Below are 14,574 nucleotides of genomic sequence, written 5' to 3'. Positions count from 1 at the left end.
AAACTATTCCAAGTTTCAATGCTAGATGGCCCATCTCTTGCTCTTTCGCTACTAGATGGCCCATCTTTGCTCTTTTGTTGCTAGATGGCCCATCTCTTATTCTATGGCTATTACATACTTTACATCTATGGGGGTGGGATCTTCACCTATATATACACTTATTGTCGGGGGTGATCTAGACACACGTTTCAACATTGTATTTTGTAATTACATTCTCATGTGGTGTTGTACATGGTAAGGTGTGTAATGACAAGGAAGATATTTGGATATGAAGGTTTCTTCATGAATTGAGAATCTTTCAATCAATTCCCTTCACTCTTGATCAATAATCATCTTGCAAAAAGTCATGGACATCATGAAAAATACCATGAACATGTAGATTTGAAGTTGCATTGCCTGACTTGTGAAGAGGGTCATGTATTGCTAGAGAATACACCTACAAATACCAACTAGATGACTAAGGTTTTCTCTATCCAACTAGTTTCTCTATTGAATTATTGATCTCCAATTTTGAAAAAAAAAAGGTTTTTGCACAAACATTATCAATTTAGTCCTGCTTTCTTGAAGGCAAGCTTTTTTATTTTGCTTTTTTTCTTTTCTTTGTGCGTTCAGCTATAAGCCCGAAGAACGTTAGATCCTGTAGTCGCCGCTACGACAATGGCCCCAGGAGCCATGCCCTGCTACGTGACGCCGGAGGAGTGGGCGCTGCTGACTGAGGGCGACGACGAGGTGGAGGTCTCCGCCAAGGTGCTCAAGTGGCTGTGGTCGCAGTATGGCCGTAAGAAATTAAAAGAGTTGCCATTCGTTGTGGCTGCTGGGGCCTCCGACTCCACCTCCGCCTCCGCAGCCGCTGACGGAGAGCAGCATCTGCAGCTCGATAGCAAACTCTGGCAACGCCTGCCTTCCTGCCTCCAGGAAGCTGTGGTGGCCAGGTTGCCACTTTGCGCCCGTTTCCGCTGTCGTATAGTCTGCAAGCTCTGGACCTCGTTGCCCTTCATCTTTCTTGACGATCCCCGGGCCACGGCCACCACCATGCCCTGCCTCCTACATCTGGACGTGGAGCCTGGAGCCTGGGGTTTCTACGACCCTACCTGCAGCACGCCATGGCATGTCCTGCCCCCCCTCTTAATTCCAGGTTATCCAACTCCGACCCTTCGATTAAGGGCTTCAGAAGGGGGACTGGTGTGCTTGGAGCTCCTCGACTCGAAGCGTCTACTATATAGAGAAGATGAGATGATAACAGTCGCGCTCGTCGTCTGCAATCCGATTACCGGGCGCCACCGTAGGCTGCCGATTCCGGGTCCTCCTCCGCCGGTCGAGTACTTTAAGCAGAAGAGGATCCGCCTAGTCCACCTGCTGGCCTCCTCCCCATACTCCTACAGACTTCTCCTTGTGAAGGGCGACAGGACAACCTGGCTCTACGATTCCGCCACTAGGAAGTGGGAGCAGCTTCCACAAAGCATGCCGTTGTCAATACTTGACGAGAGCGTTGTGGGCGGAAGCAGCACTTTCCGCTTCCGCACCTTCCGCTGCGCCGGAGAGGCGAAAATCTTAGCCATGGAGGACATAGGCTTCTGGCTGTTCGAGTTCGACATGGAGGCAAGGTCGTGGACGGTCCCTTGCAAAGATGTTGTGCCACAGGTCTTCACCGAGTGGAGCTCCCTTACTCTGCTGGAGTGCAGGGGTGATGTCTTCCTCGGGGGGCTGCGCTACACAGACGCTCTGCACGGCAGCTTAGAAGTGTGGCGGCTGGACAGGGAGCTCGAAGAGTGGAGGCTTGTCAGCGAATTCCCGGGCATCTTCTACCCGGATCTCAAAGCCATGACGCTTGAGCGCTACGATGTCCACGGGACCCAAGACTTTGTGATGGTCACGTGCATAGGCTCATGCGGCAGCGCAGCCGCGCCTGCTCCCATTCGTAAGACCTTCTGCATTGCTTCTTATGACCTCCACCGTCGCACCTGGCGTTGCGTGCCGCGCCCGCTTGCTTCCAACTCACGTCAACAGCCAGCCAATGACTCCATCATCTGTCCAACAATATCTTTACGTCCTCATCCTCTTGCCACGCCCTAACTCCACAGTTGCCCAGCTCATTGACGCCAGCAGCTTCTTCCACTTTCCTGTTGTCTCAAATTGAATTAAATCTATCATGTCTCTTTGGACTACACACGTATCATATCTCACTCTACTGTTGTCTCGAATCGAATTCATTGTTAAATATTAATAGTGATTAATGCGGGAATAAACCACTTCTAGGTTGTTGCTTAAACTAACACTCAAGTGTATAAGCTTAGGTTTAAGTAAAAGGACTCTAGTGTGTGTACAGCCACTAGTGTGTGGGTTTCTTTGTGTGTAGAACAATCTCTAATTAGAACGATCTTATGTAAGCAATGAGGTGACACCTCTTAGGGACACTTGGCAACATGCTTTGACATGTGGTATGTGTCTAAGGGACACTTGGCAACATGCTTTGACATGTGGTATGTGTGGTGATAGCATGTATGCACACACCTTGTAAAGGAGGGAAGAATCAAAATTTCATAGTACAATCATGTTTTCCACGACTCATGTATACATCTGTAATGCTCATTCTATACTTTCGTAATGCTCATTAGTCGTCTGTCAATGTGTTGATTAACTTGTTGGTCAACATTAGTCTCTCTCTGCACATTAGTCGTGCTCTTGCTCACTCTCAACAACTGAGGGGCCAATTCGTGCTCCCATTGGGATCAAGAAGTGGTATCAGTGCTAATTGCAGCCTCATAGAGCCGATCTCGCCGATTCAGACCTATCTTCCACCCAAGTGCCATTGTGCACAGAGCCCATCTCTATTGTCTCATAGATGGGTGCAGCCCGCTAGCGTTTGGGGTGGCTCATTGACTAGTGGGCGGCTCTAGTGGAATAAAGACCACTTCCGTTTTGGCAGCTTAGCTAGTGTCGGCCATCTGAGCTAGCTCCTCGGCTTTGAGACCCTTCGAGAGCCCATCGTAGAGCTTTTCGAGGGTCGTTTTGATAGCTGTTAAGTGGGGAAGTAGATGCATTTCTAGCTAGCACACATTTTGTATACATAAGTAAATTTTTGGGCTTTTTTGCTTACGTCAGTTTTGGGTCTTTTGAGCTAGGAACTTTGGTGATTCTTGTTTACAAGGGCTGAAAATATATTGTGAAGTAGAAGCATCCACCAGTACAAGTGTGTACATGTGGACACTCTAGGTACTCCCATTCTTGTGCATGTTTCTCTGAGCCTATTTTTTTCTCACTCATGAATACATTTTGTTCTTAGTATACTTCGACGATTGCATCCTAAATCCTAACAAATCCTGATATTTTTTTTGCACATTCTAGTCATCATTCCATATTTTTTGATAAGCATATAGGATGCATCAAGGATTCTCTTCTAGGTGGCTTTCCTATTTTGAGCGCACAAAGTTTGCTTTAAGAAATCCAACATTGTGAGAAGAGATGGCACAAAGAGGATCTAATTTTTTGGGTATATGGCCATTGAGGATAGACTTGATGGCTCTAATTATTTACTATGGAGATTTATGATGAAAAGTTTTTTGATAGTTAAGGGATTATGGGAGATTGTCCCTGGGGATGAACTTTGTCCTCCCTCGACAGCAGTATCCACAATAGGTGGGGCCAAAACAGTTGCTTACGTGGTTGCTAGAATTCCAAAGGGTCTTTCTCTTCCTACTGAAGAACAACATAGGTAGGATTCTCGTGATGCCCAGGTGATGGCCGTGACTTTGAGACCATGTTCCTGTCTTGTAATGAAGCACATGTCACATGTACCAGATGTGGAAGCTAGACAACTTGACCATGAACAAGGATGATTCTATCTCATATCACCTTACCAAGGTAATATACCTAAAAAAACAACGGTTGAATATAGATTAGGTAGTTGATAATAGGAAGCTGGTCTCACCACCATTCTTAATTCCTTACCTGACCCCTATCAAAGTCTTTATACTTCTCAAACTCTCTCTATGAGTGGAGGAGGCAATCCTATGTCCTTTAAGGAGCTGGTTGGATTACTTCTCCATGAGGAGAAGACAAGGAAGAATAGATCCAAGGACGATGCAAGTAGACGAGGTCAAGCCTTCATCTCTAGGAACAAAGACAAAGTGGACTCATCATAGGGTGACACCAAGAAGAAGAAAGGAAAGTGTCATCAATGTCACAAGCCAGGGCACTAAATCGAAGAGTATCTAAAGTTACTTGTAAAGCTAAAAGCTGATGAAGACTCTCTGTGTAAACTATGTTACTTCTACCTCTGATGATAAAAAAAGTAGTGCCATAAAAAAAGCAAACCTATTCAATGATGATTGGGCTTTCTAGCCACATTATCACTATGGGGGGGAACATTTAAACCAATGCTAGGTTGTTGTGTAAAGTAGCACTCTAGTAGTGTGTGTAAGCTTAGGTTTAGATAAATAAAGCAGCTCTAGTATGTGTGAACAGTCGCTAATGTATGGGTTCCTTTGTGTGTAGGAACAACCTCTTAGAAGGATATTATGTAAGCAATGATGTGTAAAGGTGACACCTCTTAGGGACAATTGGCATCATGGCTTGACACCAACTGTGGCATGCATGGTGGTAGCATATGCACACACCTTGTAAAGGGGGCCTCTCCTATAAAAAGGACCAAAATTTCATAATATAATCATGCTTTTAATGACTCATGTATACTTCCTTGATCCTCATTAATCCTTTGTTAATGTGCTAATTATCTGGCTGGTCAACACTAGTCTCTCTCTGCACATCCATCGTGCACTTGCTCACTCTCAATTGAGGGATAAGCTCTTGCTCATTCCTTTGGGACCTAGATAAATCACAATTAATAATTGCATCTAGCTAGAGCTTGAGTATACTTTCTATGTCCTTTGTTAATGATGCAGAGATTTCTTGGAGTGAATGATCTTCTCATCTAACTATTCAATTTGCAATTTTCCCATCTATTTACAAAAACCTTCACAATATATGGTTCACGCTTTTACAAATAGAGATATCATGTTCCAGTAATCACTTTTGTGTCTCCCTTCCAAACTTATTACACATCAAATTGTTTAGAAAATGTTCAATATTTTGCTGCAAAATTTATATCAAATGTTGAAACATACCACAATATTTTGCTGAATATGTTTAAGAAATATTAAATATTTTGTTGCAAATTTTATATTAAATGGTGAAAGTACAAGAAACATACCATAATATTGCTACCAAAACAAGTAGTGATGGCATGAAGTGTTTGAAAAAGAGTTGTAGTCAAGTTGCTACATTTCTTTGGCTAAGTTTCCCAATTCAAATCTTGTTTCCTATGTTTATAAACTATTTTATATCATCTTAAAAATTACATAATTTAGAAACTCTGCTAACTTGAGGTTTCTAAACTCTACGCATTTCAAGTTTGTACAAACTTTTATAAAGTCCCTCATAGATTAAGAAGCAGACATGTCCACCTATAGCTGTTGACACCTTGTCCCTTCATCCTTAGGATATATCATGTGAGTGAGTTAAGCAAAAGACGTTTATAAGACTACTCAAGTAAATAACACTATTGAGAGTTGCATGTGTAATTGCAAGTTTCTCTTTAAATATTTCCTTCAAAATACCTTTAAAAATATAAAAATAACAATAAATCAATGAAATTTTCAAAACATAATTAGTTGAGACAGTTTCAATTTCAACAAATCATGAATAAACCAATTTTTGAAAAATGATAAAACTTGTAAATTTTTATTTAAAACCTATAAATTTACTTTCTTAATTTAAAAAACACAAAAAATTAAGCAATTTAAGCTAACTTTTTCATAAAAGAACTTTAATTTCTCAAGAAAAAACCATCAAAATTTTAAAGCAATTTTGAAGCTCTAAGCTTTGTGATTTGTTAAGATAAATATTTTTTAGTGAATGTTGGAATACAATCGAGAAGTTGTTGAATGTAGCAATGTGAGGTCCCACATCCTTGACCAACTGGTTTGAAGGCTTTTCATGGTATGATATAGCATACGCATTAAATTGTGAGAAACAACATGGAGCAAAAAAAGAAGATGACGTGCGGGTTGTGATTCATGGATGCCACCATGTTTGGCAATGATGTGCAGGTTGTGCTTATTGTAATACCAAGGTTGGGACTGGATTGAACCAGAGTAGGATACACCATAGCTGCACACAGAGGAGAGCATACGAGACACACTAAGAAGATGCTATAAATGGACTATATTGCATATGAGAGTTGATTTACAAGTGGTTTTGTGACCCTTAATATAGAAGGGTTGAATGTTGCCAATGGAGACATAGCTTAGCGGTAAGGTGTTGAAGTCCCATACATGAGGTACTGGGTTCAAAACCTGCTAGTTGTTGATGGTGGCATGAAAAAGCACACATGCACACGAGCACAAAGATCCCAAAAAGAAAAGAAAAGAAGGGTTGAATGCTAGATACACTAGATGTAGATCTAATAGACTAATGTCCGGTGAATAGATGCATGTGCGCATGTATGAGTGCATGAGATGTACGTACATACATATGGTGTAAACCATACTCCAACACTAAAATCGAACAATGGTTTTTGTGAGGGGATATGCATAGTGAGAATCCAAAAAACCAAATGATTTGAGCATCAAGAGATTGGGATTGGTGTGGAGGAACATACCTTTGCGTTGGTAAGGGTTTGGGGATAGGACCTCCAGAGTAGGTTATGCTTCTTGAGTGAGTAAGTAGGTCTTAAAAACCATATTGATGGCTTGAAAGAGCAGACCAGATTCTACATTGACTTCATGCTGGCCGGATGAAGGTACGGGTGCATTGCATTTGAATGAAATGTAAAGAGTTGGATAACTATAGTTACCTTTTGAGAAGCAAACCCAAAGAAATACGGCTTGATACCAAGGTTGAACCAGACTAGCACACCATAGTTGCACACAGGAGAACAGAGACATGCCAAGAAGATGCTATAAATAGATTGTATTGCAAAAGAGTTGATTTACAAAAGTGGTTGTGACCCTTAATACAGAAGTGTTGAATGTCAGTTACATTAGATGTGGTTGTAACGAACTAATATCAGTGTTCGAAAAAAAGTATTTTTTCGAAAAAGTGAAAAACCTTTATCTAAAAAATTGTGAAATTATTTATAAAGAATAATCTTGAAATCCGAATGTTTTTGTTCTATAATTTCTCAAAATCTGGAGGTATTTGCACCTTTAAGTTTTAAATTTGAATGTATTTTTTCAAAATATGCAAGTGCAAACTACACTTAACTCAATTTTTTTTTCGAACACTAACTAATGTCCGATGAATAGATGCATGTGTGCATGTATGAACTCGCATGATATGTATACATATGGTGCACTCCAACAATGATTGGGGACACCTCCATGTTTGGCCAATGACAGTGGGGATCCTTTCATCTTTTACAGACTTGAGATTTTGCACAGCCTTTACAACTTGCTTTTGGGAGGTGTCAAATGTGACCTTGCTTCAAACACCACCTTTGTTTGAGCCTAAACCAACTCTTACTTCATTTTGATCACCCAAGAAGAAGCATGGGAATATGAATGAGCATGGGAATATGCATTTTTTTCTAATAAGAAAGAAATTTTAAAAATCAAATTTTTTAAAATAAAAGTATTCTCTTATTTAATATATTGATAGAGCCTTCTCTCATTATGGGTTTGTGCTTAGACTGCAGGGTGGTCCTATAGGGTCTGCTCATATTGTTTGATCAATTTTGGTATACATAGGATTGACAAATCTTAGGATCTTAGTATTTGTTACTAGTTTTGTGTAGTTTTAAACTTGTTGGCTAGCTCTTGCTTAGTATGATTAGGTTTGACTAGCATTAACTAACCTTTGTGACCTATTCATAAATTTTGAGTAGTCTTGATGTAGGTACTCTTGCGCACCTCAACCTCAACCTCCTGCACATGTTGCTGCCATAACTGAGCAAGAAGCTGCTACTTGTGTTGGTGGGGATAGCATCATCATGCACAATCGGGGAAGCATAAAAATTAAGAAGTTTCTCGCAAAGCACGGCCTCCAACTCGATGTCATGTGTCAAAATTTGCTTCCCATGATCCCATGGTATGGTTACATGCAATGTTAAAATCTACTTCCTCTCATCTCACATGTGCTTGATATATTATCCTGCCTATAGGGTGACTATGGTCAAAAAGGGCTTTACATATCATTATAGTCTATATGGCCCAACCACTGTCTAAGTGGGATGCCCATAATGTTTGCTCATAATGATCCATATGGCCCAACCACTATCAAAGTGGGATTCCCATAATGTTTGCTCAATCTGTATTGTCAGGGCTTGTTGTATAGTCAACTATATGGTCAGAATGGGCTATACGTGATCTCTCTACATGCTCGATATTATGCCACGATGTGGCTTGCACAATTCTTCTAGTTTGAACATAGCCCAAAATGACTCTAAGCAATCTTTACATGCTTGGTGTGCCATATTTATTCCATATGGTCGTATACATTCTAAAAATCAATAGCATGTGACCTTTACATGCAAGTATATGATCCCTGCATGGTCTAAGCAATCTATATGGTCCGCACATTATTAGAGGCTCTAAGAAATCTATACAGTCTATATGGTCCGTACATTATTAGAGGGTCCCAACCTTATACTACTTAATGTCTACTTTAAATGTTATGAGTTGTCCATTCGTGTGTTTATTGGTGGGGACATTATATTTTTAGTTCTTGACGGGGGTGCCTATGTGAATTGTGCCAATCGGCACATATATTATTTTGATGGTGGCTAAATAATCAGTGTGGTGGATGGATTTCCATACATGGGTGGATTCCCATGCTGACATTTTGGTTATTTGGTATTATATTTGTTATTGTGTTGAACCCATTTCTCATGATCTCACTGGGATTGACTAAATGACATTGCTTAAAACTAACGTGGATTATGAGTTTTAGGTTATGAGTTGTGCACCCTTTCAAAGAGAGGTTCCAAACCTTTCTATAATGCAAGCTCATATTCATCTTGCATTAAAGGTCTATCCATTGCTCAAACTACTTGTGCACATTCATTTCAATTTATTAGAAGATAATCCTTTTCTCTGAAAGATAAAATATAATTTGAGGTGGTAATATACTTTACAATGACTCCAAGGATCAAATATAATTAAAGGTAATATACTTACACAACGACTGGAGGGATATTATAAAAAATGACTTTTATATATATAAGTGACTAGTTTCCACACAAGGCCATCCAAACTTAAAAATAGTCCGGCCTCTATTACTAGTCTTAAGCAACTATGTACACCAAGTTTGTAGACTTTCCCTATTTGACATTAAGCATAGAGTAAGGCCACTTTGTATGTTCATGCGCTGTCTTACAAAACTTGTGCTTGTGCAACATCTTGCTCCAAATTGTTTACCATCTACCTAAACTTAACAAAAAGGCCATGTAGAGAGATAAGAACTTATTGACACTTTTCTACCATCTACCCATCTATCCAATAAGAGGGAACCAATATGCATCAACTCTATGCAATATAGTAATTTTCCTGGTTTAGGGTATTTTTCTATCCATTGCTCTAATTTGCATACTCTATGTATGTATAAATAGAGCATACATAGCTCTATGTATACATAGGTAGAGCATATGTAGCTCTATGCAAATGCCCCTAAGGTGGCATATATCACTTTATGTATGCATACATAAAGCTATGTATGTATAAATAGAGCATACCTCTATGTATGCATACAAAAAACTATCTATGCTCTACGTATGTATGATGCATAGAGCTATGCATGTAGGTGGAAGCATGAAAGAGTGTTCAAAATAGTACTCCTTTTGACCAAAGAATGGTGGAGGACTAAGTGTGCTTTAAGTATTAAATTTTATTAAATTTATGCTAGTAAAGGTAAACATTTAAAGTGACCCCCAAATTTTAAAATTAAAGTATCAAGGAGTTATCCTCATGTTGCCTCATAATTCCCTCACGCCTCATGATGTCGTGGATTGCTAAAATAGAATCGTGATTTGGCTTACTCTCTCTCTCTTTCTCTTTCACACACACACACACACACACACACACACACACAAAGGTCTCCCTCTCGAGCTCTCACACATGTCTACATGTGCAGTGCTACATATAGGTCTCCGTCTGCAACTCTCACAGGGGTCCTTGGATGGTGTTATCTACTATTGGCTAAACACTCTCTCTCTCTCTCTCTCTCTCTCTCTCTCTCTCTCTCTCTCTCTCTCTCTCTTGATATATATCTATCTCCACACATAGCTCTCCCTCTCAAGCTTTCACACAGGTGCAGATACTACTGTACACATGCCATGCTCTCTCTCTCTCTCTCTCTCTCTCTCTCTCTCTCTCTCTCTCTCTCTCTCCATACACATAGGTGCAAGTATACTCTACTATTGGCTATGCTCTCAATTTCTTTCTCCCCACATCTATACTCCATAGCAAGTTTCTACCTCATCTGTCTCCCTCTCTCACATGATATCATTTTTTCACATAAGAAGATCATATTGGTCTTGATTTCACTTATAATCAAATACTAGTTGTTTTACGGGTTGTATTCCTCCAATTCAATCACAATGGAGTATGAAGACATTAGCAATTGTTCAACCCCACAATGTGATAGTGGAGTTGAGCTAGGTGAAGAGGAATCCTACTCTGTACAACCGTCAGCTTATTCTGTAAAGAAATTGCGATGCTTGGCTTTGTTAATGGTATGACATTTTAACAAAGAGAAGCGACCTTGACTTGAGCACGAAGGCTAACATTTTGGCTAGGATGTTGCAACATCTAGAAATTAAAGAGGTTGTGGATATAACTAAACTCCCAAATCATACTATATCAATGCTGATTGTGGAGAACTTGAAGAGGTCTCTAGCTCATGTAAAAGGAGTGCACAATGCTGATAAATTGGTAGCAAAGAGATGTGCATTGCACACGATTGTGAATAGCAGTAACACATTACCAATCAGTTTTGACAACAAAGTTACAAAAGCTCTTTGCATTCATCCAAGGAATGTTAAGAAACACCGTGTCAACATCATAAAGGGTTTAGATTAAAATGTGCTATTGGTTGGTCGGAGGCCCAGGAATGACGGCTTGAGTCGTGAGGTTGTCCAGTGTGCTGTAGATTTTTGGATACAAGGGTGTCTCCATTGATGAAAGACATTTGCAGAAAGAGGATTGGCCGGAAGCAATATGAAGAACATCCTACCCATTTTATGGAGGTCACAAAGGTACATCCTACCCATTTCTTGGATTAAATAGTACTATAAAGTAATAAATATAACTAATTAGTATAGAAACTTGACCTCTTGGCTTCACATGTAGCACGTCTACATAATAATGTACACTTCACCATATATTAATTATTAGTAGCATTTAAGTACTCAATAGTCTCATCCATTAAGTAATATTTACTTTTAAATATCACTAGTAGTGCCATCCAATACTAAACAGTACCATCCAACACTAAATAGTATCCTCTAGTAGTAGTTAAATAGTAATAAATAGTTCCATCAGTACTAAATAGTTCCATTAGTACTAAATAATTATGATTACACTACAACTTATCTTGTTAAAATTTTCTTCACATGCCATTCGGTACTAAAACCTATTATCCATGAAGTACTATCAAGTACTAAGTAGTACTAATAGAGTCATTCAATATTAATTAGTCACATCCTGCACTAAATAAAACTATATAATAAATACTTTTATCTATAGTGTAGCACTATCTAGTACTATAGTACATAATCTTATCTTGTGACATAGTACTAAATAGTGCTACATTATACTGTGCAACTAGTACTAAATAGTGCTGCACAGTACTAGACAGTACTATTGATGCTTTGAGATAGTAGTACATAATACTATTATGTTCTGAATTGCATTATGGTAATCTAGATAGTATGGATAGTACTAATAGCATTGAAATTACTAATAGTATTCGTAGTACTATTAGTTTTAATAATGCTTATAGTGCTATTAGTACTAATAGTAATATTAGTACTAAATAGTGAAATTATAGTACCGATAGTCTAATAGCACTGAGAGTACTAATAGTCTTAATATTACTCATAATACTATTAGTACTAATACTACTCATAGTACTATTAGTAATATTAGCACTAAATGGTACAATTACAATACAGGTAGTACTACATTATACTATGTAACTAGTACTAAATAGGGTTGCATAGTATTGGATAGTATTGATGCTTTGAGATAGTAAAACATAATACTATAGTAATCTGGACAGTATAGATAGTACTAATAGCATTGAGAGTACTAATAGTACTAATATTACTCATAGTACTATTAGTACTAATATTTCTCATAGTAGTGTTAGTACTAATAGATTGTGACAGGGCTTCCAAAGTTTAAAGTGGAAGGTATGTAGAGAATATGTGTTAGTACTAATAGATTGTGACAGGGCTACCAAAGTTTAAAGTGGAAGGTATGTAGAGAATATGTGAAGCATGCCAATTGGAAAGCAAACAAAGCATGTATTTCCACGAAAAAGATATGTGAGCAGAAATGCACTAGATGTTGTGCATTCAGATGTATGGGGTCCTACGAAGACCATGTCTATGGGAGGCTGCAGGTATTATGTGACATTCATTGATGACCACACAAGGAAAGTGTGGGTATATTTCATGAAGGAGAAGAGTGAGGTGTTCACTCACTTTCAGAATTTCAGAGTTTTGGTTGAAAAGCAAACAGGGAAATATGTAAAGTGCCTAAGGTCGGATGGAGGGGGAGAGTACTTCTCCAATGAGTTCTCTGAATTTTTGAAGAAGAATGGTATTCGGAGACAGTTTACATGCAGATACACTCCACAGCAAAATGGAGTTGCTGAGCGAAAAAACAGGCACATTGCTGAGATTGCACGAGCATTCATGGAAGAGAAGAATATGTCGCATAGCTATTGTGCTGAGGCTGTTTCTACAGCAGTATACATCATGAACAGGATTCCAACTGCAGCCATACATGATGTAACTCCAGAGGAGAGGTTTACTGGCAGAAAACCTGATTTGTCTTATCTGAAAGTCTTTAGATGCATTGCATATGTGCATGTGCCAGATAAGCTGAGAACTAAGCTGGATCCAAAAGCAAAAAAATGTGTGTTTATTGGATATTCCCGTGCACTTTTGCCGCACGAGTCGAAGCTGGGGACTTGCCGAGCACCGTATGCGAGCCACGAATGGCTGCAAGCATACAACCAGAAACCTAGCAAGCTCAAAACAGAAAGCAAAGGTGTGTCACTCACCGCTCAAACTGCCGCCCTGAAGGATTCTCGCGTTGCAGTGAAGAAGGAGCCACCGTCTGCTCTACCGCCTCGCCTCCGCCGTGCCGCCACACAGTGCTCAATCGCTCTCTCTCTCTCTCTCTCTCTCTCTCCTCTCTCTCTCTCTCTCTCTCTCTCTCTCTCATATGTAGGAGAAGGGGACCGAGAAGAAGATAAGGCAAGAGCACACTTTGCATTCAGCACATTGAGAATGAGAGTTTTAGGGTTACATTTGACTCTTATAGGTGACTTAGCCGTTCACACATGGGCGCCCATACATGGTCGGTCGATCCTAACCCTTATCCTGCTGATATTCAAGGTGAGCCTCTCATCGGCGATCACCCAATCCCTTTATCCTTTACATATGGTGCCGACAAGTCCGGCCCACGACTCAGAATATTAAAATTAATTACATGACGTAAAACATAGTACGTCTCAATGTCCGTCATAGGTTAACATGCCCCCTTTCCTGATGTAGATTCCATCCGCGGGAGCTATGGTATGGTAAGCTCGATAGGGTTTGTTGTGGTAGACCGTCTGCAAAACAGGGAAGTAGAGTGAAAGTATGCTGGAATTCAAAAGATATAAAGTGTAATAAATTCAAGCATGTTAGGCCACAATGGATGTTGCTATGAGAACTTAGTTTAAGGGGTCACATGAATGAGCTAGTGTAGCCAATTAGCACGAGTTTAAAATTATTAAAAGTAAATCAAGAGTTAGCAAGGTGTCAAAGGTTAATCAAGGTTTATAACTGGCCTAAGTCAAGGAAAATAACCAAGCTTAATAAAATACAGATGACCACAATGTGTCTACTCTAAGAACAAGTTAATACCTCGAGCCTAGGGACACAAGAAACATCAGAGTTACAGGAGCCTTTTGCCTTTATTTCTTTATGCACGTGACAATTTTTACACACAATGGCGACCTCCCTAAGGCAAAACTAACATCGATCCTGGTACCATGTTTAACACAAGGCATTCTCCAGGAATCTATTAGTTCACCTTAGGCAAGGCTACCCCCTACCAACCCAGGGCATCGGTCTGGAGTAGAATACTCCTCGCCTACCAAGTAATGGAGGATTTTTTTTTTATTTATTTCTTTTGATCTTCGCTCCTGAACTATAATGTGTTCTTGCATCCTTTCGACAAAGAGGTAAAAGCTATGTCTTAGAGGTCAACACACACATGACCAAGTGTTAAACATCAAGATGGTTTGATCCTAGACCTAAGACAATCGTATTCCAAGGTTAGCTGCATGCATTCTCAAGAATAT

The 14,574-nt window shown here is 39.6% G+C and overlaps 1 protein-coding gene across 1 annotated transcript; it reads left to right on the top strand.

The window, feature by feature from the left end:
• The first annotated feature begins 657 nt into the window (after positions 1-657).
• On the top strand, positions 658-2,073 carry LOC147606005 (F-box/kelch-repeat protein At5g15710-like). The gene has a single exon (XM_086792883.1). The coding sequence runs from the start codon at positions 658-660 to the stop codon at positions 2,071-2,073; it is 1,416 nt and encodes a 471-aa protein (XP_086649009.1).
• Positions 2,074-14,574: the final 12,501 nt, after the last annotated feature.

Source organism: Cibotium barometz, chromosome 58 (genome assembly GCF_041138505.1).
Source record: "Cibotium barometz isolate CiBa-2024 chromosome 58, ASM4113850v1, whole genome shotgun sequence".
In the NCBI taxonomy this organism is placed as follows: domain Eukaryota; kingdom Viridiplantae; phylum Streptophyta; class Polypodiopsida; order Cyatheales; family Cibotiaceae; genus Cibotium; species Cibotium barometz.
This window is presented reverse-complemented; position numbering and strand designations above follow the sequence as displayed.

Excerpts from the sequence above, each read along its gene's own strand:
- LOC147606005 (XM_086792883.1), top strand. The coding sequence starts at position 658 with ATGGCCCCAGGAGCCATGCCCTGCTACGTGACGCCGGAGGAGTGGGCG.